Below are 27,297 nucleotides of genomic sequence, written 5' to 3'. Positions count from 1 at the left end.
CTTCATTAAGCCTGGTACACACAATTTTTATATATTTTTTCCATTCAACCCAGCGGGCTATATGAAAGAAAAACTGACAGATTGCCATACTAACACAAGGGATGTTATGACAGGGGGACCGGTCCGCCCACTTTTGATGTTGAAATACAAGATAACAAATTCTGCATGCACACAGGACATTCTGTGGCATACAATTAACTTTAAAATTCATTGTTCTTTGCACTATGGTGTTTATAGGCTGTAAGTAATACACACGATCAGAATATCGTACAAAAAATACAGATTTCAACACGATTCTGCGATAATCTGATTGTTAGTACAGTGGAACTTCAGATTACAAGCATAATCCGTTCCAGAAGAATGCTTGTAATCCAAAGTACTCGCATATCAAAGCGAGTTTCCCCACTGAAGTCAATGGAAACAAAAATAATTTGTTCTGCATTCACTTCAAAGGCATGCAATACTGAATGCGGCCAGAGGTGGGGGGGGGGGCGCCGGAGAGCCTCAGGAACACACGGAAAGGCCCGAGGACAGCTCGGCTGACCTTGGCAAACCTCAGAAAGGCTCGGGAACGGCATATTTCTGAGCATTTTTGCCCCCCACCTCAGGCCAAACGCGGTACTGCACACCGCTTTGGCTCAAATCCTGCACGTTTTGCAAGACAACACTCGCAAATCGAGGTAGGATTTAAAAAAATACAATGCTCGTATTGTGAAACGCTCGTTAACCGCGTTACTCGCAATCCGAGGTTCCCCTGTACACAGCTGTTGTTTGAAATTTTCTGAAGGAACAAAGACAAAAAAAATTCTCATACCATACCAGATCGTACGATTTTTCATTTAACCAGTACAGTTTTTGTCAGAAAATACACTACAGCACATTACATCACTTTCCAGTTTTTTATTCTGTCGTACGAGAATTGTTGTACTGTATGTAAAAAATCTGACAGGCTGGTTGTACTAAATTGATCAATAGATTGTGGGTGAGGTATTACTGCGCTACCAAAGAAATAGGGGAGGGACGGTTAGTGCTGCAGCACTGAAGGTATATCAAACCCAAAGTGAAATAAAGTAAATAGGTAATGCTGCGCTGTAAAAATAAAATGGAGTGGATAAAAAGGTAGGGAGGAAGTGCTATATCAAGTGTAAGATAAACATGAAAAACATAAAAACATCAGTGAATGAGAATAATTATCTCTGCTAATAAATAACAATATAAATGACATCAAATACAAGAATGTAATAAATACAAAGTGCTGGGTGCAACTGTAATAGAGCATGCACTGCTAACATAAGTCCTCAAAATGGCATAACTATAAACAAGTGTAAACAATAGATTGACTTCAGTACAGCCAGCCTGCCCATAGATGGATCGAAATTCATCAAGTTTTTGCTGATCCATCTATGGCTGGCTTTACAATATCCACATTGCAGCAATCTTGAAGTTTCCACAGTGAGTTATGACAGAAATCGTTTTCAGATAATTGAGTCTTTCTTTATATTTAATATTATTAGTGTTATTAATGGTTGAACTCCTGAACTGCTCCATAATGTAGTAAACTCATTTGTTTATTTTCAGGGGACCGGAAGGTGTGAAAATTGAAAACCACAATAGCAGCATTGCTACGGTTACTGGTCTACAAGGTGGAAAATATGAGTTTACACTGACTGTTAAAGATGACCGTGGCTTGCAGGATCAGGCAACTGTTAGTGTAATTGTGACGGAGGGTAAGTGTTTACTGATCACAGAATGACTCATAGATTTAAAGTGATTGAAGAAGTCTCGTTTTTTTTTCCGTATAAAAATGTTATAGTTACCTGCTCTGTTGCAGTGGATTTGCACAAAGCAGCCTGGATTCTCCTCTTCTCGGTCCCTCTTCTGCTCTCCTGGTCCCTCCCCCCTGTTCAGTGCCCCCACAGCAAGCAGCTTGCTATGTGGGGCCCCCGAGCTGAGTCACAGCTCCCTGTGTCTCCATTCAGACATGGAGCCCCGACCTGGGCCACCTCTTCTCTCTCCTGATTGGATAACTGACTTTGATTGACAGCAGCGGGAGCCAATGGCACTGCTGCTGTGTCTCAGCCAATCAGGAGAAGTGTCTCGGACGGCCATCGCTGGAGAGAGAGATTGAGTGCAGGTAAGTTTTAGGGGGTGCTGGAGGGCGGCTGTTGCACACAAAAGGTTTTTTATCAAAACGCATAGAATGCGTTAAGATAAAAAAACCTTCTGCCTTTACAACATCTTTAAATTTGAATACAATGTATGGCAATTATGTTATGGTGAACATCTGGAATCACGGATAGATAATTTTTTGCCATCTCTTTTGCTAAAAATAAAAACAGATTTCCAGTTCATGTTCTGTGGTGACACCTTAACCTAAGATAGAGATGATCCTGTCTATTTAGTAGGAACGGAAAGTAGAGCGAGTTTGCCTTACCCAACCTCACCTCTTGAGTCAAACAAGTGATTTGATGATTGGAGGAAATGTAGCTGACCACAGTCCCATTCTTTTCCTTGACTTCAACTATTTGCTAACCTCACTTCTGTTGGAGCCGGTTCACACAGGGGCGGCACGACTTTGGAGGCGACTCGGCAAGGCGATCTCAAGACGACACAGTCGCCCCTGTGTGAACCGGCTCTAAAGGCCTGCTGTTTATTATTTACTATGTTCATCCTATCCCTATATTCACAGTGTTCTCCCGGCAGGGACGGCTTCCCTGAGCCCCCACCTGATAATTTGTGGATTTCTTTCACATGCTGATCTCACTATATCAAGTCTAACCTTGTAGTATTTCAGAAGACTATGGCATATGGTAAAATCCTGTAGTAATCTCATTTTCCTGCACACATTGGTCCCTTGTTCCCCCATCCCTCATGTTATGAAAACCCACAGGCCTTTGGCTTATGGGCCAACACAGACACCAAATTATTATAATCCCTCCTTACTCTTACTGGCCTTAAACCCTACACCAGGGATATGCAATTAGCGGACCTCCAGCTGTTGCAGAACTACAAGTCCCATGAGGCATAGCAAGACTCTGACAGCCACAAGCATGACACCCAGAGGCAGGGGCATAATGGGACTTGTAGTTTTGCAACAGCTGGAGGTCCGCTAATTTCATATCCCTGCCCTACACTACGCAAGAAATGGCTCTTACCTCTCTTCAGTATTGCCAAATTAAGCACTACATGAACTTCACTGTACAGAATAAAGATACATTCCTCCTGGTTCTGTCCAAGTTTAAGGACTATTGCGTCAATGAGCCACATTCCCATGGCTCCAATACCCTCCCTCTGTAAAGTGCTCAATACCCACAGTAACTCCAAACTCCTAAATATGCTAAATAGGAAACTAAAGTAGGGGAAACCCTAGAGTGGGATAAAATATATTGAAAAAAAATCAATTGGCGCAATTTACTGTGACAATTATGATTACTAAAGTAGCTGCTGTCACTTAAAGTGATTTCACTTCCACCTACAAACAATATTATGTGGCATCAAACAGTGCTGCGCTACTAAAATACCTTATAATATGACTAATCCGTAAACAATATACTAACTAGGTTTTAATAAAAACCTGAACCTTGCTCCCTTAAGGGTACTTCTATGATCACCCCTTGGGACAGCAAGTAATCCAATCCCTTGAAGAAGGGTACTCTCTTTAGAGGAACTTTGGAGAGCCTTGAGCTTCGGAACTGAGATGATGGGATCTCTCAAAATTCCAGCTTGTACCCTAGGGATACAATGGATATCACCCATCTGTCCTGGATCTCTGTCTGCCATACCGCTGAAAACTGCCGAAGCCGTGCCCCCACTCGGCCGAGCGGAGGCGCCTCTTCATGCAGAGGTTTTGGGGTTTTGTTTATTAGCTTTAGAACCCCACTGTTTTACTTCTCTTGGGCTGGTCTTCCTTGGCTTTTGTGGCTGGCTGAAAATGCCGTCGCCACTGGCTGGAGGTAGATTTACCAGGAGCCGGAGACAGAGAACGTTTAAAACAAGGTCGCTTGTTTTTTCTCTTCTCTGGAGTGAGGTGAGTAAACTCAGCTCTTTACTCCCTCTAGTGGCCAAATTTGAGAAGATACCTCTCTAAAAATGAAAAAGGCCCTTAGGAAAAAATCTTAGGCTCCTTTTTCCCTTACCTTTATCCCTGCCGCAGGTTTAACTGTTGATTTTACAGACCGTACCAATCTTCTCCCATCTCGGCGGGTTTTGTGTGCCAACCTTCAGGGGTATGGGTTCCTATTTAAAGGAGACCTCTTCCCTGGGCCTTGTAAAAGACTCTGACCAGGCCTTTTAGCTGCAATAGCGAAAGTGCTGGAACCTCAGAGCCCAGTCCTCCGAAGACATTACAGGTGATGCCTCGTGCGTGAGGGCCGGATCTCATCCATTTTCGGCATAATACTTTAGCGTCCTGGATGGACCCGACGTTGTAGCTCCTTTAGCCTCCAGAGTTTTCTTTAGTCGAGCTACCCTTAGCACATCTCCACGCGTCCAATCCTTAGACACTGGCGAAAAAACTGAGGTACTCCCCTGATGGGAGGGGCTATATGGAGGGGAACTGTCTCTGATTGGTTGTGCCAGTGTTCAATCACCTCTGGTGACCATACAACCCATTATGTAATGAATATGGCTCTGTGTACCGTGGTGTATGATAAAGAAACAATAATATCATACAAATTGATATTGGACGATTAAATGTGTACAAAACTATTAATGGGAAAAATCTTATAACAAAAGTTCATGTGAATAATGCTTGATTGAAGAAAACCCTGCCATAAATCAATTCGCCAAACAGTGCAAACAAGGACGAGTGCTCTCCACCACCAGTTTCACAGGCTACTCACCTTATAGCACAGAAAAATCATCCTCTCTGGGAAAATGATGACACCTGGCAAACGTATGGATCACAGACCTCCTTAGATGAGTGAGTGAATAACTTGTATAGCGCTACAAATGCGAACTAAATCGCCTCAAGGTGCTTTGTATCCATAGTCGTCCTGAATGGATCCTTAATAAGGTTCCAAGAACACGGATCGTCTTGCCCAATGAATGTTATATGTAAAAGAAAGGTAACATCTAGTACTCTCCATTTCCAAAGGATTTATTAGTAAAAAGGTAAATGAATACACTTACAAGTGAAGCACAATCAGCTTGTGCAAACTGCAAGGCATGGCAAACATCCAATTTTCAAGATGGCCATGGTGTGATGTTAGGGGGCAGAGCTTATGCACTGACATCACACCATGGCCATCTCGAAAATTGGCAGGATTTTCTTCAATCAAGCTCTATTCACATGAATTTTTGTTGTAAAATTTTTCACATTAATAGTTTTGTACACATTTAATAGCACAATAAAAATGTGTATGATATTGTTTTTCACTTAGTATATTGTTTACGGATTAGTCATATTATAAGCTATTTTAGTAGCGCAGCACTGTTTGTTGCCACATAACATTCTCACATGAAGAGTGTCATCCTGGAAGATTCCTGGTAAAGTATTTAATTGTAAGTCTTATATGATATTTCTTCTAAATACAGAAATGAACAAGCCACCTGTGGCAAAGATTGCAGGAAACGTGGTTATTACTCTTCCAACTAACACAGCAGAGCTAGATGGCTCCAAGTCTTCAGACGATAAAGGAATTGTTACCTACCAGTGGGAGAGAGATGAGACTAGCCCAGCAGCTGGGGTAAGTAGAGCCCGTAGATAAAGAGCTTCTCTAATATTTATAGGAATGGTGTCCTACAAACCATTAAATGTTAAATGTAAGCATGTTGTTGTATGTGAAAACACTACTTAACACTGATAACAGATGGAACATTTTCTATCACAAACGTAAATCCTATCCTGCTAAAATTACCATCAGTGACAGCCAGGGCCAGGCTTACCATTGGGCTTGACTGGGCTCAAGCCCATGGGCCCTGCCCAATAGGGGGCCCCCGGCAAGAAGAGCCATGCCGCTGCTGATGATGAAGAGGTAAGAATTCCTCCCCTGGTGACAGCACTGTTTTATAATAAAAAGTCTTTATAAGCCTTATGAGATTATAGAACACAAAAAGTTCAATTTTCTCTTTTCTTCCAGCCTCTGTACTTTGAGTTAATTTTTTCAGTAAAAAAATACAATTTAAATTGGAGCATGCCAGTGTATTAACCACTTGACCTCCGGAAGGTTTTACCCCTTTCATGGCCAGGACATTTTTTTGCAATTCAGCACTACTTTAACTGATAATTGCTCGGTCATGCAACACTGTACACAAATAAAATGTTATATCATTTTTTTTTTCCTCACACAAATAGAGCTTTCTTTTGGTGGTAGGTAGTTCTCACTGGATAATTTTTTTTTCTGTACTAGTAAGAAAATGCAGAATTTTATTTTTTGGAAAGTAGACAGTGCAGGATATTAACCACTTCAATACAGGGCACTTCCTGCCCAGGCCAATTTTCAGCATTCAGCGCTGTCGCATTTTCAATGACAATTGTGCGGTCATAAAACACTGTACCAAACAAAATGTGTTATTCATTTATTCACATAAATAGAGCTTTATTTTTGGTGGTATTTGATCACCACTGTGTTGTAATATTAATATAGATTTGTAGGTATTTAAAATATTGTGTTATGTTTATGGCATGGTATATCTGTGTTACATACAGGCATTCAAGGTTACACATCAAAAGGTGTTTGCTGACCAAAAGGGTTAGTGGTCAAACACAGATCAGAACAGCTGAGGACCCTTTGATGTGTTAATCTTATCTAAGGTGTGTGAGATGGCCTGATACTTCCTTACATACATAAGGAAGTATTTATTGATGGTAATTAGACTAGGGGGTTTTCATTCAGGGAAACAGTTGGTTGACCTTGAAGAACCACTCCCTCCAGTGTGAGACCAGCATTTGAGGCAGTCAAGCTGGCATTCAGTCTGGTCTTGTGACTGAGAAATATGGCACATGTCTAGGAATTATATACTCTGTTGGATTTGTATCGTCTGTGGACTTTGTATGTTATTGGAAGTTAATTAAAATTGCGTTCTCTGGAGAACCTGTGTTGCTGCGAAACAACGTAATTTATAGTCATCATACTATAAGAAGTTTTCTCCTTCACTGATCGGCACTGATGATGAAGCACTGATATTCAGCACTGACGGGCATTGATAGGGGACACTGATCGTGACTGATAAGTAGCACTGATGGGCGCTTATAGGTGGCACTGATGAGGCAATGACAGGCATTACTGATGGGCACTGATTGGCACCTCTAATGGGCACGGATTGGCATCCCTGATGGTCATGGGTGGGCATCCATGTTGGGCTCTAGTGGGCATCCTGTGTGGGTCTGCACTGATAATCAATGCGCTGACTATCAGCACAGACCTCCCCCCCCCCCCCCCCCCATGAGGAGAGCAGTCGATCAGCTCTACTCTACCCGCACATAGCCAGCGCGAATAGTGAAAAAGCTGATAAATGGCACTTCCTGGTTACGACGTGACCAGCTGTGATTGGACACAGCTGATCACATGATAAAGAGCCTACGTCATAGGCTCTTTACCTAGATCGGAGATGCGGTCAGACTGACACACCACTGATCGCCGCGCGAGTGGCTTATCCTGCTGGACGTCATCTGATGTCCAGTCAGGATAATGAAACCACTTTACGACCGTCATATTGTTAAATGTGGGCAGGAAGTGGTTAAAGAGAGACATGGTGAGTTTTTTGAAGTTGTCATTTTTTATTATAGTATTTGGGAAAATTAAGAAATTGTGAAAAAATACGAAATGTTATTACATTTTTTTTTACATACTGTTAACAGTGCAGTACAGTGTCATTATATGACTGATTGGTGTAGTGGTGACCAAGGATACTTACTAGTTAGAGTATGTAAAAAAATATAAATGAATAAATACACAGCTATGTATGCAAGAGCCTGCCTGCATTACAGGTAGGCCCTTAACCACTTCCGGACCGCCGTATGTACATTTACGTCGGCAGAATGGCACGTACAGGCACATTGGCGTACCTGTACGTCCCTGCCTAGACGTGGGTCGGGGGTCCGATCGGGACCCCCCTCAGTACATGCGGCGGTTCCTGTGGCTGTCCGAGCGATCCGGGATGAGGGGGCGGCTGTTTGTTTTTGTCCGCCCCCTCCGTTTATTTGATTTTTCTTATAAAAGTAAAAAATATTGATTTTTTTTTTCAAAAATGTCGCTCTATTTTTGTATATAGCGCAAAAACTAAAAATCGCAGAGGCGATCAAATACCATCAAAAGAAAGCTCTATTTGTGGGAAGAAAAGGACGTGAATTTTGTTTGGGAGCCACGTCGCACGACCGCGCAATTGTCTGTTAAAGCGACGCAGTGCCGAATTGTAAAAACCCCTTGGGTCATTTAGCAGCATATTGGTCCGGTCCTTAAGTGGTTAAAATAGATTTATTAAATCTAAAGTTTGTAGTACAAAGATTGTAGGGTCATATTATAATGTGTATAGTAATCTTTAGGCTTATTTCTATTAATTATGATGAGTATGTTCCCTAAGGAGAGAAACTCATTTTTTTAAGGGGTTGATTCACCTTTACTAACTTTTTTGCCCAAATCATCCCAAGTATTCCTCGGTACACATTACTATGAAGTGCTCTACTTTTTAAAATAATGCTTGCTTTTTAAGCCACTCATTTCATTGCCGTCCCCTCTCCATCCTGCATTTGGCTGTACATACATGGCTCTGGAAACACGTGAAAAGCACTTGGGGCCAGATTCACAAAAGAGATACGACGGCGTATCTCCTAATACGCCGTCGTATCTCTGTGATCCGCCCGTCCTAACTATGCGGCTGATTCATAGAATCAGTTACGCATGGCTAGCCCTAAGATCCGACAGGTGTAATTGACTTACACTGTCGGATCTTAGGATGCAATTCTATGCCGGCCGCTAGGTGGCGAGGCCATTGCGGTCGGCGTAGAATATGCAAATGACTAGTTACGGTGATCCACGAACGTCCGCGTTACCCGTCGCTCTAACTTTACGTCGTTTCCGTCGAGATACGCCACGGAAAATTAGGGCTGAGCCATTTTAAGTATGGCCGTCGTTCCCGCGTCGAAATTTAAAAAATCACGTCGTTTGCGTAAGTCGTCCGTGAATGGTGCTGGACGCCATTTACGTTAACGCCAAAACCAATGACGTCCTTGCGATGTCATTTAGCGCAATGCACGTCGGGTAATTTACCCGACGGAGCATGCGCAGTACGCTCGGCGCAGGAACGCGCCTAATTTAAATGGTGCCCGCCCCATTTGAATGGGGCGGGCTTGCGCAGAGCGCATTTAGGTTACACCGCCGCAAGTTTACAGGTAAGTGCTTTGTGAATCAGGCACTTACACTGCAAACTTGCGGCGGTGTAACGTAAATGGATTACGTTACGCCGCCGCTGCGTAGCGGAAATGTATGTGAATCTGGCCCTTAGCTTCTATCGCTACCCAAGCATGTGCAGTCCACTCTTTCTCTCACACAGCTCAGCATTCTGTAAGAGTGAGAGAGCGGTCTGTGACTGTGTGGGTACTCATTCTGGAATTACAGGGGCCCACACATAAACAGCTGAAAAGGTTTGTTCTTTTCTTCGAACAAAAAAATCTTTAGTGTCTATTAACAAAAGGTGAGTCCACCACTTGCACCCAATTTTCATAGACCTTTTTCTGTAACAAGAACACATTCGATTTTGTCTAATACGAAATGACCTGTGTCATAATAAGGTTGGATCCTTCATGTTTACAACAAAGATGATTTTTATTTCACTGAGAAATAGAAGATGGTGAAATATGCTGCATTCCGATATATTCTGAACAGTGCTATAGTTTATCACGTGCTCTAGATTGCACGTTGGGATGAAACAATTCTTTGACATGTTGCATATAGTTTTATTCCTTTATTACATGTGTGTATGGAAAGCTTTACAAAGCAGACTGTTTATATTTCTGCCAACTAGTAGTCTGTTTGTAAGTCACACCTAGAAGTGCTTGGTCGCTGTCTCCGCATTGTTTGATTGGTCTTCTAAAGGTGTTAAGCGAAGCCTGGAAGATTATTATCTACAGACAGTGGAAAAGATGACATTGTGTTTGGTTTGTGGGTGAGGTGACAATCGCTCACTAAGTTTTTTTTTTTCCCTTCAGGAGGTGTTGAATAACTCCGATCACCATGCAGTCCTGTTCCTCGCTAACCTAGTTGAAGGGACCTATACCTTCCACTTGAAGGTGACTGATGCCAAAGGAGAGAGCGATAGTGACAGAGCTACTGTAGAGGTGAAACAAGGTAAGTGATGCACATAAAGAAGTCAAAGCTTAGGCCACTTTCCACATCAATAGATTTATCTAAGGTCCGTTGGAATTTCCGAAAAAAAAAAAAAATATTCCAATGGAGGCTACAAACAGCTGGACTTTCCTAGATAAAAAGCCTGTCTGACTTTTTTTTTCTCTGAAAATCCGGCCGTGTGTACCAGGCATTAGATTTTTTTTCAGTCTTTATACAATTTTGCAAATGCTTCTGAAACAAAAATGTTTTATATAGTTGCAGTTGAATTGTAAATATTTTTTTTAAATATACAACTATTTTTCCTAACAAACTTGAGTGGTAACAACTATTGTAAATGGTTAGACTATAGAGATAGTGATCAGAGTGTTATTGGGGTAATTGACCCTTTTAAAACTTTTTTTTTTTTTTTCTTTTTTCAATATGTGTATTTCATTGCTCCATCTGTGTGTAAATATGTGTGTTTCACCAATTGTATAAACCCTAGTGTGGGGATCTAAGGAACCCTGATGGCTTTCATCTTTCATAACTCAACCCCTTCCTGCCGACAGTACACATATATGCAACCTCACTGGACTGGGCATTTTTCTCCGCATATATACATATCTGTCTTTGTGAAGTGCGTTCCCAGCACAGAGGCCGCGGTTTCACTGGGACCCCTGGGTCCTATACTAATGATCAGGACCTGGAACTTACCGGTTCCGGGTCACCTGATCGCTGTGATGGCCTCTGATTGGCTATTACATTGATCATTTATAGGAAGCCTGCCCCTTTGTTCTCTCTATCTCCCTCTCCCTCTCTGAATGGAGGGGAGAGATATGGTGTATCTTTCTCTTTCCTTGCAGACAGAAAAAAAAATGGTGTGTAAAAATAAAGACAAAGGGACAAATCCTCAGCCAGGCGGCGTAACTTAACTTTCAGCAGTTAAGTTACACTGACTTAAAGTTTTTACCTAAGTGCCTGATCCTCAAAGCACTTACGTAAAAATTTCAAGCAGTGTAAGTTAAGTGCCGCCGTCGTAAGGCGTTCCTCCTCTCCGGGGGGCGTTTACAATTTAAATGAGGCGCGCTCCCGCGCCGGCCGTACTGCGCATGCGTGTGACGTCATTTTCCCGACGTGCATCGCGCGAACGTAATTGACGCCGGGCGGCTTTGTGGATTGCGACGGGACACTAAAGTTGCGACGGGTGAAAAAAAGACGCGCCGGGAAAACAAATAATTATAAAAAAAAATGACAGCGTCGCTCGGCATGCATTCCTGAGGGAGAACTCCATGCCAATTTTCAATGAAAAAAACGGCATGGGTTCCCCCCCCAGGAGCATACCAGGCCCTTAGGTCTGTTATGGGTTGTAAGGAGACCCCCCCTCCGCCGAAAAATTGACGTAGGGGGTCCCCCTACAATCCATACCAGACCCGTATCCAAAGCACGCTACCCGGCCAGCCAGGAAGGGAGTGGGGACGAGCGAGCGCCCCCCCCCCTCCTGAGCCGTGCCAGGCCGCATGCCCTCAACATGGGGGGGTTGGGTGCTCTGGGGCAGGGGGGCGCACTGCGGGCCCCCCCACCCCAGAGCACCCTGTCCCCATGTTGATGAGGACAGGACCTCTTCCCGACAACCCTTGCCATTGGTTGTCGGGGTCTGCGGGCGGAGGCTTATCGGAATCTGGGAGTCCCCTTTAATAAGGGGGCCCCCAGATACCGGCCCCCCACCCTAAGTGAATGGATATGGGGTACATCGTACCCCTATCCATTCACCTGTAGGCAAAAAGTAAAAGTTAATAAACACACAACACAAGGCTTTTTAAAATAGTTTATTATTCTGCTCCGGACGCCCCCCCTGTCTTCGTTATTAGCTCAATTACCAGGGGGGGCTTCTTCTTCCACTCTCCGGGGGTCTTCTCCGCTCTCCGGGGGGGGTTTCTGCTTCCGCTCTCCGGGGGGGGCTTCTCCGGACTCCGGGGGTCTTCTTCCATCTTCTCCCCTCTTCCGCTGTTGACTCGGCGAACCCCGGTTCTTCTGCAGCTCTCCGGTGCCTTCTTCTTCAGCGCTGGCTGCCTGCTATGTTTGTGTGTTAGCTCGATTTCAAACAGGCAGCCGGCGCGGTCTTCTGTGACGCCAGGGTCTTCTGGTCTTCTGTTCTTCCGATGTTGCCTCGTCGCCTGTTGTCGCTGTAATGATGGAAGCGCGCCTTGCATCCCATTTATATAGGCATCACCGTCCCATCATGCTCCGGTAGGTACCCACGTGGTGGGTGCCTACCCACGTGCACCCACCACGTGGGTACCTGCCGGAGCATGATGGGACGGTGATGCCTATATAAATGGGATGCAAGGCGCGCTTCCATCATTGCAGCGACAACAGGCGACGAGGCAACATCGGAAGAGGGGAGAAGAACAGAAGAGAAGATGACGCCACAGAAGACCGCGCCGGCTGCCTGTTTGAAATCGAGCTAACACACAAACATAGCAGGCAGCCAGCGCTGAAGAAGAAGGCACCGGACAGCTGCAGAAGAACCGGGGTTCGCCGAGTCAAGAGCGGAAGAGGGGAGAAGATGGAAGAAGCCCCCCGGAGTCCGGAGAAGACCCCCGGAGAGCGGAGAAGACCCCCGGAGAGTGGAAGAAGAAGCCCCCCCTGGTAATTGAGCTAATAACGAAGACAGGGGGGGCCTCCGGAGCAGAATAATAAACTATTTTAAAAAGCCTTGTGTTGTGTGTTTATTAACTTTTACTTTTTGCCTACAGGTGAATGGATAGGGGTACGATGTACCCCATATCCATTCACTTAGGGTGGGGGGCCGGTATCTGGGGGCCCCCTTATTAAAGGGGACTCCCAGATTCCGATAAGCCTCCGGCCGCAGACCCCGACAACCAATGGCAAGGGTTGTCGGGAAGAGGTCCTGTCCTCATCAACATGGGGACAGGGTGCTCTGGGGTGGGGGGGCCCGCAGTGCGCCCCCCTGCCCCAGAGCACCCAACCCCCCCATGTTGAGGGCATGCGGCCTGGCACGGCTCAGGAGGGGGGGGGGCGCTCGCTCGTCCCCACTCCCTTCCTCGCTGGCCGGGTAGCGTGCTTTGGATACGGGTCTGGTATGGATTGTAGGGGGACCCCCTACGTCAATTTTTCGGCGGAGGGGGGGTCTCCTTACAACCCATAACAGACCTACGGGCCTGGTATGCTCCTGGGGGGGAACCCATGCCGGTTTGGAATTTACAAATTGCCGTGGAGTTCTCCCTCGGGAATGCATACCAAATGCCGTCGCTTGAATGGGCCTTTACAAGGTGTGACTAACTTTACACTTTGTAAAAGCAGCCCTAGTTTTACACCAGGCAAACTAACACTTACGGCGAAAAAACTAGGCACAAAAGCTTTGAGGATCGCCCTAAGTGCTAATTTGCATACTAACAGAGGCATTTCGACTCGAAATGCCCCCAGTGGCGGATGCGGTACTGCATCCTAAGATCCGGCAGTGTAAGTCCCTAAGGCCGGGTACACACGGACAAACATGTATGGTGAAAGCGGTCCGTCGGACCGTTTTCACCATACATGTCTGCCAGAGGGCTTCTGTACGATGGTTGTACACACCATCGTACAGAAGTCCGCGCGTAAACAATACGCGGGGCGTGTCCGCGGTGTCGCCGCGTCGATGACGCGGTGTCGCCGCGACAATGACGCGGCGACGTGGGCGGCCCGCCTTTAAAATGCTTCCACGCATGCGTCGAAGTCATTCGACGCATGCGAGGGACGGCGGGCGCCTGGACATGTACGGTAGGTCTGTACTGACGACCGTACATGTCCGAGCGGGCTGAATTCCAGCGGGCTGTTTTAAAACAAGTCCAGGAATATTTGCCCGCTGGGAAAAGGCCCGGCGGGCAAATGTTTGCTGGAATTCGGCCCGCTCGCGCCCACACACGACCAAACATGTCTGCTGAAACTGGCCTGCGGGCCAGTTTCAGCAGACATGTTTGCTCGTGAGTATGGGGCCTTACAGATGTCGGATCTTCTGCCTAACTTAGGAAAACTGCTTCTGAGGATCAGTTCCAAAGTTAGAACCAGAGATACGACGGCTTACGCCGGAGTATCTCTTTTGTGGATTTGCCCCAAAATACCTAGATCAAGGTTTAATCCAGGTCGGTGCCAGGGTTAGTGTTTGGGTCTAATAATGGTTAAAGGTCACAGATAGTTTATTTTTGGTAGGATTATTAAAGAAAAAAAAAAAGCATTTTTTAAATTAGTATCAGTGTCAGTGTGTTTTAGGTAGGATGAAAAGCAAAATGCACACTATTGTTTCTAGTCTGTACTACAGGTACATACAACAACTAACAAACACATGTATATAACTGTGATCATCAGGACCAGGTGAATTTATAACTGAAAAGATAAGGAACAGAGGGCACACTAGCCTAGCGCATTATCTTTGCGATAATTATATTATTAAAAGAAAATGTCTATATATACTCACAAATGACAACATCCATAGGGCATAGCAAAGTTCAGAAAGTGCCTCAACCAGCCTTGTCCACTAGACAAGTCCCAAATGCAAGATGAATTTCAAATAGAAAGAAATATACAGCTAGATTTACTTTTTTTTTTTTTTCTTACTATTTTTCCTTTAATGATAATAACAAATCAGGAGATATCCATTACCATTTACCATCAAATGAAAGTCCAGTTTGTCCTGAAAAAAAAACATGTTATAATCCACCTGGATAGACAAAGTAGTTGTGATGATATGTACGGTTTTACACATGTCAAAGTTGCAAAATTGTGCTTAAAGCATTAAAGAGGAAGTAAACCCTGATGGATTTTTCTTCCTGTCTAATTCCCTGCAAAGTAAAGGCATAATGAGCAAGTATGCATTGCATACTAGCACATTATGTGACACCTGCAAACGAAGCCCGCGTTGTCCCCGCTTCAGGCCGCATCACTCTTAACCCGTCTTTTTTTCCGGGGGCCACGGACTTCGGCTCTGTGACTGACTGGAGCCGCGTTACGTCACTCTCACACATGCCCGCGGGAGCCACCGGTCACGGCACACTCGCCTGAAGAAACCGCACAGGCCGTTCCTTCAGAGTGCATGCGCCGATGACCTCATTTGCTAAGTAAACAGTACATATCTCCAAAATGGCACACGTTTAGGAGATATTTACAGTACCTATAGGTAAGCCTTATTCCCAACCAAAGATCTGTTATGTTTATGTATTGATTATTTTACCATTTAATGTATTTATCTTTTGAATTTAAAAGGCAAGCTCATCTTTTCATACATTTCCCAACAAGGTCCCCATGCACCACAGTGTCCTCAATGCTGTGCTCCATTCCCCAAACAAATGCACACCTCTTTAGGTGCTTATACTATTGAACTCCCCAATCTATCCTGCAGATGGCAGGACACAACCAGTGCCAGATGCACCAGATTTCCCCAAGAAATCCACAAACAGCCACTCCTGGTCTCCCTTCCCATTCGTACATGTGCAGCCAGCTTTCTTGCAGCTCAATGGTTTTGTGAGTAAAGGAGACCCGAGTGTGCGTGCACAGGTGAGCAGGAAGGCCAGGAATGCTTGTTACTAGATTTCTGGGGCTGCGCTTCAGGCTTCTAATGGTATATTTACCTAACCGAAAGGTAACAAATATAGGAAGTTCATTGTTGAAACTAATTCACACTAGTGCCCCTGCGTTTAGATTTTCTTAGTCATTTGGTAAGTATAAACAACTTTTATGCCTCCCAAATCACTTTTTTTCCTGCGTTTTTAGATGTTCCTAATTTAAAGCAGGTTCAGGGACATTTAAATGCATTTTAATTGCGGCTCGAATGTCTAATCAAATCAAGGCTGCACAAAATATTATTTTATTTGCAACTAAAATGACCACATCTACACACACAGTGTGCATAGTACCCATGAAAGATCATTACATCGTTGCATGTGGGAGGAACAGGCACATGGAGAACTTGCAAACTCCACGCAGGTCGTGCCATGGTTGGGATTTGAACCGACAACCCTAGCACTGCTAGGTGGAAGTGCTGACCACTTAGCCACTGTGCTGCCCATCACTTCGCCACTGTACTTTTTCAATCTCTTTTTTCCCTTAGTTTCACCTGGTATTTTACAAGTAATGCAGTTCCTGTCCTAGGGTGACAATACTCACTCACTATACTAGATCTATGGGACAGCAGTATTGTCAGGACTTTAAAAACACCTCTCCCTCTTATCTATAACATAAGGGAGAGGTGATCTGTAGTCCACATAGAAAGCTAGAAACAATGTAATTGATCAGAGTGCAACACAGGCAGAGAGCACAGGATTTTTTTAGGTGGCAAGATTTCTGTCAGCATTAACATTTTTTTTGTAGCCTTATCCACTTACGGACTGCCCATGCACATATATAGTGATGGGGAGGACGCTCTGCAACCGGATCATGTACATAAACATGATCCAGCATTTCTGGGTAGAGGGCACTTGCTGGCGCCCCACCTGTGCTGTGATTCAGTACAGCAAAAGTCTGTCAGTAGGTCCCAGCCAATGATTTATGGCCAGGACCTGCTGATCAGCTTTGGGAATAACGGTACATAGCCCTGTTTTTACTAACAGAAAGCTCTGTAAACTGAGCAGTGATGTGCCTGTTTTTTTTTTCTCTCACTACATGGCGAGGAGAAAAATCAGCCACATAAAGCACTGCTCACTGTATTAGTGTCACTGGTGAATTCAATGTCAGTTAGTCAGTTCCCAGTTAGTATCAGATTGCTTGCCACACTATCACAGTCCCACTATAAGTTGCTAGTATTAAACATGAATACATTCCAGAGTGTGTATGTATGTGTGTGTGTGTATATATATATAATCATTTGTAGACGCTATAACTTTTAATGCAAATAAATTCATATAATATAAAAAATATATATTTTTTTTTTTATAAAAGACATGTAACATATTAAATGTTGGCCTTAATTTATGAAGAAATTCAATTTTTTGTATATGTTTTATAGCAGAAAGTAAAATGTATATATATATTTTTTTTAATTTTCAGTCTTTATATAATATAAAAAACAGTGGTTATTAAATACCACCAAAAGAAACCGCTATTTGTGTGAAAAAAAAAAAGATAAATTTCACTTGCCTACAGTATTGCATGACCGCACTCTTACCAGTTAAAGTAGCACAGTGCTGAATAGTTAAGAAATGCCCTGGTCATGAATGTGATAAAACCATCTGGAGTGGCTAATGAACAAATATAACAAAACACTTTGAGTGGTATATTTATAAGACCAAAAGGGAGCAATTAGGAGAAGTTCATTGTTGGGGTTTAGATACACAGCATTGCCTGGTAACAGCCTCTCTCTAATTTATTTCTACTTTCAGACCCAATGAAGAACAACTTGGTTGAAATGATTCTGGATGTGAGTGTCAACAAGCTGACTGAACGACAGAAGGGAATGTTTATGAGACAGATTGGGGTTCTTCTTGGGGTTTTGGACTCTGACATTACTGTGCAGAAGATCCAACTCTACACAGAAAAGAGGTCAGTCTTGGGTAATCCAGTTTGAAGATTCCAATTAGTCTTTGGTCTTTTGCTATTTAGGTCTAGGCTTATGACTTTATTTATTTTTATTTTTGATGCAGTAATTTTTCCTTCTATTACAGCACGAAGGTAGTCTTTTATGTCAAGAACCAGCCTCCTCACTTGGTCATGAAAGGTTACCAGGTTGCCTGCACTCTTCGCTATGAACTACGCAAGCAGCAGAGTGATTTCCTCATCTTTAAAGCACTCGAGATTGACACTTTCAGTAAGTGTGTGATGGTGGACTATGTTTAACTGCAGCCTTTTTTTTTTCACAGAACCTTTTCTTTAAAACCAAAAAGCCAGTATTTTCATATTGCTCATATTAAAGGGTAACTCCACTTTCAAAGAAAAAAATAAAGTAAGAAACAAGTAATACAGCATATGCAGTTGTAATTTTCAATGAAACGCAATGCACTGTGGCAACCTAGAGGTGTTCTGTACACACTTGGTGTACAGCACTTCCCCAAAAATGTGATTTCCTGCTTGTGTGATTGGCTGATTGTTTTCTCCAGAAGTCTGCACTAAGATACAAGTCAAATGTTAGACACTAAAGCTTTTATCATTAGGACATTGAGAGTGCCGTGAGTACAGTTAACGGATTCTTTTATTCTGAATCAATCCGCAATCAGTCTGGTGAAACAAACCACTATTTCTTCAGAACAGAGAAAGATAGGAATCTGATACAAATTGCAAAGTCCAGCCAAACACAAACAGAAAAAACAGCGCAAGGGGCATAATTTACAGCTAGTATGATGTGCCTCTTGTGTTGATTTGTCATCTTTTAGTAATACTCCATTCGGTCCTGCACCCTGGCTCTTAGGCTTTAAATCCTCTGCAATGTACATTCATCACACAGAGGGGATTATTTTCTATCAACAAAAGTGGAGTTACACTTTAATTATTTTGTTCATAAATTTATATTTTGTTACCTTTATAACCATAATGTAACCATCTTAAAGGGGACCTGAACTGTAGAACATGTCACCCAAAACAGGCAGCCAGAGGGCAAAGGAATAGTTACTAGTATTGCTTGTGGTCTTTCTGCAGTTGATTTATCCTATTAGGCCCGGTTGACACTGATGCAAATTCATAACAAATGTGATGTTTCAAAAACATTCTAAATTCACATGTCATCCATAAAGTCATTGTTTTTAATGACAGTCGTTCACATACATGCGTTGCGATTCCTCTACGAATGCGATTCGATAAAAAAAGGGTCTGCGAATTTAGACTCCCTAGACATCAATGTAAATCGTTCTGGAATCACATTGATGGTTCACATATGTGCGAATTCCACCACACTACTCTCCACAAAAAACAGGAAATACACAGCAAGTTAACACTTTTTTTTATTTATTTTTTACATTATGATTCCATTGGCTAGAACATCATCGCAGAATGTCCAACTCCTGAAATTCGCTGTAAAATCGTGGTAAAATTGCAGTAAATCCGCACCACAAAAAACTGAACAAATTTGCAGCGCAGCAGTGTGAACCGAGACTTACTGTCTGTCTTGTCTTATTCTGCCCTTTGTCTGTGTGGGGGTGGTCTTCTTTTTTTTTTTACAATTTTTTTTTATTGAAAGTTTTGTCATTTTACATACAACAAAACAAAAAAACAAAACAAATGCATAATAAAATGTACAGAATTGAAGATACATACCCATACAACAGAACAGGTGTGCGTACGTAATATAATATTAGACATACAGATTTACAGAATATGGAGATAGTAAGATATTTCATGGTGCAATAGGTGTAAAGTTTGTAAGCGGACATCTAAGTCTCATTGAGTAACATATTCTTACTATTAGCATCTAGTCCTACCGTGAGAGAGCGTATATACAAATACAATAGAAAGGAGGTGGCCTTTTCAGCACAGGAAAGGCCTCGGCTGTGTGGTTCCTGGAAGCTCCCACTCCTCCGGGGACCACAACAGATGACGTCAGGATGGAGAACAGGAGGAGATCAAGGAACCTCTGTGTGAACCAGAAAGTGCTCAGCTTTGAGCATTCCTGGCTTCACAGATGTCACAACCCTGCCTATAAAGACAGGTACACAGCGGATCAAGCACATTCTGTGCTTAATTACCTGGAGAGGAGGGAAAAGGAGACATTAGGAATCTATTAGATGTCTTTATAAAGAGTACCTTTCACTTGCCCAGTGCAATTCACAAAGGGGGGTTAGTTAAAATGAAAAAAAAAAACATAAAGTACCCCCGTCAACCTGCACACGCACGTACGAACACGCACAGAGCACTTGCATATATGTAGACAATTCCACACGTGATATATTGGCAATCACAACAGAGTGAGCCCAATAATTTTAGGTTAACTCTATACTGATGCATTACAGGCATTAAAAATGTCACCCATTATATATTATTGCAGTATATGTGTATTACTTTTTTCATTGTGAGTTCCCTCAATAATAAAAAACGAAAAGTGTTCTTTAGCTCACACTGAAAAGATTGCCTTGATCCAGATGTGTTTGCTGTCTACAGCAAGTATACTGAGCACATACTCACAGTGTGTTTCTTCCCTAGCTTGCCAGTTAAATTGTTCTATGCACGGTCACTGCAACTCTGTTACCAAGCGCTGTGTCTGTGACCCTTTTTGGATGGAGAATTTTGTTCGTCGACAGTTTGGTGATGGAGAAAGCAACTGTGGTAAGTTTCATGAAGTAGTTTGTGTGTATTTGTGCCTTTTTTTTTACCACCTAAAAACTGCAAATTGCATAAATTAAAGTGTGACTGTAATTTCAAGTGTGTGTGTGTGTGTGTGTGTGTGTGTGTGTGTGTGTAGACAGACAAGTAAATATACATTGAAATACAACTGTCTTGCATTTCGAAATAATTTTTCCTAATTTCAGACACCCCTGTCCAACTTTAAATAAGGTCCTTACCCTTTGCTTTTCTGTACTTCACTTGCTCTCCCATCCAATCACTGTACTATGTAGTAGAACCTGATTATCTTACAGTTTTGTCCCTTTCCCTGAATGCTGATGTAGAAGGGGATACCGAAGGCTATTACAAATACAGATTGTGATAAAACTGAAAGGATACCTTTTTTTTTTCTCAAGCAAAGGTTTTTATTGAACAAAAGTAAAATAACAAAGAGTTCCAGAGCACAAGCAGTACACTCAGTCAGTGTGGTGCAGCACACATATAGATACTTAATACAGAATAACACCCATTCCCTTCTGCAAATGGTAGTTCCACATATTACCAGTACATGCCACTACCCCCAATCTATTATTCACATCAGCAAACTCTAACAAGTAGACAGCATACCCAAACACAAAATTGTACACGCCCTGTGTAGGCTTAAAATAGGCGATCATACACCAGCTCCATCGGGGCCAGACCCGGGACGTTCAGCCACGGGGCCCACAATTTATCATATTTAGAGCTGGTCCCCCTATGTTGATATACAATTTTTTTCAAACGAAGTGTAACCCCCATCTGCGTGATCCATTCCTGCACCATGGGTGGTTCGTTATCTTTCCAGTGTCTCAAGATCATCAAGTGAGCCTGAAATAAGGCTCTACTAATAGCCAGCTTAGAGATATCCTCCACCAGGAGGCCATCACTTATCCCTAGCAGACAAGTTTTGGGGTCTAAAGGTATCTGGACCTGGAAAGCCCCATTGAGTGTCAATGACCTTCGTCCAGTACAGGTGGAGTTTTGGGCATCTCCACAGCAGGTGAATAAGATCACCGTGATCTCTACAGCACCTGGTGCAGGTCGAGTCAACATTCACTCCCATACGGGCTAGTCTAGCCGGTGTGTAATGTACCCTTAGAAGTATATAGAGCTGTGACAGCCTGTGCGACACGTTCAGGGAGCACATGGGGACCGCCTGCAGGGCTTCCTCCCACTGCTCATCCTCAAACGCGCCCACATCTTGTTCCCACAGGGACACTGCCTTCAGAGAGGTGCCCTGTAGGAAGAGATTTAGCAGCATGGCATAACAGGATATAAACCCCTTATAGGTAGTCACCTCAAACAGGTAGTTAAAGAACGATACCAAGTCCAAGGACATAGATGCCGGCCGACGAAAGTCTGCGCTGAGCTCCTGGAAGGATCTCAGTCTGCCCGCCCTAAATACGTGAGTCATTTGGGACACACTATATTGTTTCCATTTCAGACCATAAGGTAATTTAGCTATTTCCTGGTAGTATTGATTGTCCCAAATAGGGCTGTATTTGGTAAACCCTGTCACCCCCTGGAGCATCCTGACCTTGTTCCAAATCTTCTGCATGAGAGCATACTTGGGGGGGGGGGGGGAGAGCTTATTAGATTTAGTGTACCTTAGGGCCTCCAACCCCTCCGCCACCTACCCCCCAGTCATGAAACTGAGTAGCCGGACCGAAGAGTCCTGCAAGTTCAGTTCCAGGTCCTGTCGAGGGTGTACAACTCGTGCAATATGTTGCATTTGGGAAGCCAGGTAATACAGCCAGGGATTGAGCAATGCCAACCCACCGGTGTCCTTTTGAACGTTGCAGTTGCTCAAGTTTGACTCTAAGAGGCTTCGTTAGTGTCACGCCCCTGACGGTGAGAGCCTGATGTGCGGAAGACGGCCTCCCTTGCAGCTCTGACTCCGAGCTCCTGGTAAAGTGGACAGGAGACTCCAAAGTACAAAGTCGCACGAGTGCCTTGCAGGATCGCTGGTGAGTCGCTGAGCTGGAGTTGCTGAGCAGGTAGCGGAGAGGCACAGGTGCAGGTGGTAGTCCCAGGCAGCTGTCAGCGGGTAGAGGAAGTGGTCAAGCCGGGTCATGCACTATCGGATACGTCTGGAACACAGGCGGAAGCCGGAAGCGAGGTCACAGGGCAGGCTGGGTCGGTATTGGGCTGGCAGCAGAGTAGCAGAATCAGTAGGCGAAAGCAGGGTCCAAAACAAGCCGGGTCGGTGCAGGCGGAGAGCAGGGGTATCAAAGGCAAGCCGGGTCGGGTCAACGGTACAGGAAACAGGATACAGGTTACTGAGGTAGGTTAGCCAAACGCTATAGAACGGACAGCACCTGAGTCCAAGAAGAGGCCAGCCTAAATAGCTTGTCTGGCGCCAAAAACACTCAGAGAGTGCACGCCGCGGCGCCCGCACGCACACGCGCTAACGGCGCTCCTGTGGAAGCTGAAGACCCAGCTCGACCTCTATGGTCGCCATTTTGGGTGCTGGCATGCCCTTCCTGACATTGCCCCCTCCTAATGGGCAGCCTCCGGATGCCCAATCTAGCCAGTTGAGAGTTCTTGAAGGCTTGAACGAGCCTTTGGGCGTGAATATTGTCTTCCGGTTCCCACGAGTTGTTCTCCGGTCCGTATCCCTGCCACTTGATTAGGTATTGAACCTGATTCCTCCTTCTGCAATCTAGTACCGCTTCTACTACAAATTCTTCCTCGCCGTCAGTGGCGTCTCCAGCTTTCATATTTAGGGGGGGCACATGGGGGGACAGGGAAAAAAGTAGGGGGGCCAACTATAAAATGCAATTTTATATATATACAGTATATATATCTATATATATATATATATATATATATATATATATATATATATATATATATATATATATATATATATATATATATAATCTCCTGGGGCCCTTTACTATGATCCCACAACGGGTCCTTTTACATGTTCTGTCGTGAGCTCCCTTCCTACTATACTGGGGCCCCCCAGGGTGGCAGAAAACAAGAGATATATGTCACCAGCACACCAAGAAAATATAAGGGTCCAAAGCAGTGGGAGAACTTTCAGGGTTGCAAAGGTTGTCTTGCCACCGGGGCCTGGTGTTCTGCCACTGTGGGGTTCCCCAGCTGTCCTGTCCCTGCTATTGACAGCGCTGGTCTGGCGTCTGTCTCCTTGGCAGGGGCGGCAGTCTATTAGGACCTAGTGCTGGTGACATTATGGGTGCATGCAGGGGAAGGCTGGCACTATTGGTTATAGAGAGCTGAGCCCCCAGCTGGTCACCTAGCAGCAGTAATGCTGTATAACCTTCTCTGTTGACATGCTGATCGGGATGTGATCCAGGTGATGCTCCCAGTCAGATCTAATAAACACAATATTTATTAGCATCAAGAGTACAACCACATATATATATATATGTAATCAAACGTATGTTCCGCAGCCATGTGGGCTCTATGCCTGTAAAGTGTGGGCTTTGATCAATAAAATCTCTGATATTTAACACTAGGATTTGACTAAGAGCATCACCTGGATTGGATCACGATCAGCATGTCAGAGAAGCGCCACTGCTGCTAAGCAACCTGCAGGGAGCTCAACTGTCTACAACCAATAGAGATGGGCTCGGGTGTGTTTGAAATCCCACATGCCCGATCCCGCCAGGAAGCCGACACTCCACAGCGCTAATCACAGGCAGTGAGACATTTCCTGATCTGTGCAGCTTCAGACAAGGAAATGTCTCACTGCCTGTGATTAGCGCTGTGCAGTGTGGGCTTCCTGGCAGGCTCTGGCATGTGGAATTTTGAACATGCCCAGCCCATCTCTAACAACAAATTGTGCTGGCCCTCCTGTACATCAGCCCCATAAAGTAACCAGCTCTGGGTTCCAATGTCCTGCCGCCGCTGCCATGGAGACAGAGACCAGCGCTGTGAATAGCCGGGACAGGACAGTAACTCTGGTTGTTCCAGCACTGGTCCACACTGGGGAGATTCCCCCATCCACCTATAATGTGTAGGTGGGGGAATTGGATCATTTCTTTTTTTTTTTTATTCAACCTAATAGTTGAATGAAAAAAAGTGATCAATGTATGGGCTGCCTAAGAGCTAAGACCAGCCATAGACAGTTTAAATCTCAGCTGGTTCAGCAGGAACTAGCTGAGATTTGAACCATTAATGAGCAGATTCTCTTATGATTATCACCAGTGGTTACTGTATAGAATACAATTGCTGGGCAGGAGGGATATTCCCGTCAGCACTGTTTGTGTTGATGGGGGAATCATGCAAGTTTCTTTCCTGCAATCTGTGGATGTAGGAAAAAAATTTGCATTGTATATTACCTGCCTAACTGAAAGTGAAAGTGTAACAGAATGGCCCGTGACACCCAGAGACTTTTGAAGGATGGGGTTTACTCCTGTGCCAGCGTCACTATGCCCTTTTGGGCATAGGGTGACTGAGAAATGATAATTATAAATTACATGAGATGGGACATTACTGATAATTCATGTATTGCAGGATATCTTGAAATATTACAAGTTGTTAAAGTCTGACTCCGACAGGTCAATAGAGTGTTTTCATTCAATGGGGGGACACATGCTTTTGAGGTGTTAATTGAGTCTGCTCCTAGACATTCCTTTGTGTGATGCTAATACTGTTTTGTGTCCATTGTGCTAATTAGGTCTGCTCCTAAGACCTGTTCATTGTGTATGCTAATGACACTGTTAAGATGTGGAATGTGACTTGTCAAGCTGTAGTAATTAACCCCTCTAAATGCGGAGCCAGACCGTCTGGGTAATAAGTAGTAATTAACTCATCGGAATGTTATTATCTAAAAGAATGTGTATGAAGCCCCCCCATTGTGTGATGTGTGGGTGGAGTGTGTCTTTGTCCCTGTGATTAACTGTAACATGCTTGTACTGTATATAACAAAGCTAAGTTACCATTAAAGGATTCATTCATTTTGGAGCCAGTACCAGAGCTTGTTTTGTCTCGTTTATTCTGGAAAATATGAAATGGGTCGTGTCTGATGTCTGTCGGACTGTCGGATAACCTGTCGTGGGGCGATGGATTGGAATATCGTAAACGGTGGTGACCATTACAGAAAGTAAATTGTGAATGTCTTGAAAGAACAGGAGAGGGGGAGGGAGACAGATGGGGGAGAGAAGGGATAGAGATAATGCAGTTCAGTGATTACAGTGTACTGCAGTCTGCAGTGCACACACATACCCACGGTCCAGGCTAGAATCTCAGGCATCATTCACACACATGCTGCTGATTTTCATATTTCCTGAACACACATCCCCTCTCTTCAGATACAGCACACCAAGATAGTGTGGGCGGGACTGAAAGGAGAAGGAGGAGGAGCTTTATTCCTCCCTGCTCGTATGTGAGGAGAGTGGGGGGGGTGGCTAGACTCGCTGGGCTGAAAAAGAGTGTCATAGACTGACACTTGGCTCAGCTTGCAGTCACCACTCTCGGAATTTACAGGCTGGTTCTCCTGTCCTAAGGACGGGAGAAATCAGTCTGTTTTTTCAGTAACTGAGATGAAGGCTTGGGCCCCCCTCCCCCACAGTGCTCATGGAGTCCTTTCTGCAACTCGCTCTTCTCCGTGCCAATGAGGATGCAGGGGAAGGAGCAGATCGGGCGGCTGTGGTTGTGTGAACGTTCGCATTATGCAGTGTCAGCGAGCAGAGGGAGGGGGGAGGAATGCCCCGCAGAGCTGACTGGGGACGCTCTCCCTCTCAGGAGAGACTGTTACTCCAGCGGCGGCCCGAAAAAAAAAAAAAAAAAGCAAAAAAAAAAAAATTTTTTTTTTTTGGGGGGGCACATGGTGGGGCACAGCATAATGTTGGGGGGGTCAGGGCCCCCTCTGGCCCCCCCTAGAGACGCCTCTGCTCGCCGTTCACAAGCACAGGTTCAGGTGGGCCAACGTCTCGATCAGGGAATGGATTAGACACTGCAGGTTTTAGCAGGGTTACATGGAATACGGGATGGACCCTTAAGGAGTCTGGTAACTCGAGTTCATAAGCGACGTTATTGATTCGCCTCTTCACAGGGAATGGTCCCAGAAACTTAGGTCCTAACTTTTTCGAGGGACAAGCGAGTTTCAGATTAGTGGTTGCCAACCAAACTTGGTCGCCTGGATCTAGTATTAATTCCCCTCTTCTCCTTCTATCAAAAACTTCTTTGTTGTAAGCCTGGGTCTTGGCCATTGTTTCTGTAACACTTTGTTGTTGGTATTAAAGAAGTCCACTGTTTCAAGGACGGCAGGTACTGAGCATTCAGGAATCGAGTTGAACAAAAAGGATGGGTGAAACCCATAATTTGCAAAGAAGGGTGATTGCTTGGTGGCAGAGTGGGAGGAGTTGTTATAGGCGAATTCGGCCAGAGGAAGTAAGTGCATCCAATCGTCTTGGGAGAAAGAAGAAAAACAGCGAAGATATTGTTCGAGAGTCTGATTGGTCCTCTCCGTCTGTCCATTCGTCTGCGGATGGTAAGCTGATGAAAATGAAAGTTCGATCCCCAGGGATTCACATAATGACCTCCAGAACCTAGAGGTGAACTGGACCCCTCTGTCGGAGACTATGTTTGCCGGTGCTCCGTGAAGTCTTATGATTTCTTTGATGAAGACCTGTGCGGTCTCCTGTGCAGAAGGAGTGCCTTTCATAGGTAAAAAGTGGGCCATCTTGGATAAGCGGTCAACGACCACAAAGATGGTATTATAGCCCCCGGATGGCGGCAACTCCACAATAAAATCGATGGAAATCATCTGCCACGGTCTGCTTGG

At 44.4% G+C, this 27,297-nt stretch overlaps 1 protein-coding gene across 1 annotated transcript in view; it reads left to right on the top strand.

Moving 5' to 3' along the window:
- Positions 1-27,297, top strand: part of KIAA0319L (KIAA0319 like) — a 135,898-nt gene that overhangs the window by 94,319 nt on the left and 14,282 nt on the right. Inside the window, exons 14-19 of the mRNA XM_040337309.1 lie at positions 1,579-1,727; positions 5,536-5,687; positions 10,148-10,286; positions 17,636-17,795; positions 17,918-18,060; positions 20,382-20,504. Of these exons, the coding sequence (XP_040193243.1) occupies positions 1,579-1,727; positions 5,536-5,687; positions 10,148-10,286; positions 17,636-17,795; positions 17,918-18,060; positions 20,382-20,504 (866 nt within the window). The remainder of the gene's footprint in view (positions 1-1,578; positions 1,728-5,535; positions 5,688-10,147; positions 10,287-17,635; positions 17,796-17,917; positions 18,061-20,381; positions 20,505-27,297) is intronic.

The sequence above is a fragment of the Rana temporaria genome, chromosome 2, assembly GCF_905171775.1.
Source record: "Rana temporaria chromosome 2, aRanTem1.1, whole genome shotgun sequence".
Lineage (NCBI taxonomy): Eukaryota > Metazoa > Chordata > Amphibia > Anura > Ranidae > Rana > Rana temporaria.
Note: the sequence above shows the minus strand (reverse complement) of the source record. Positions and strands in the feature narration are given on the sequence as shown.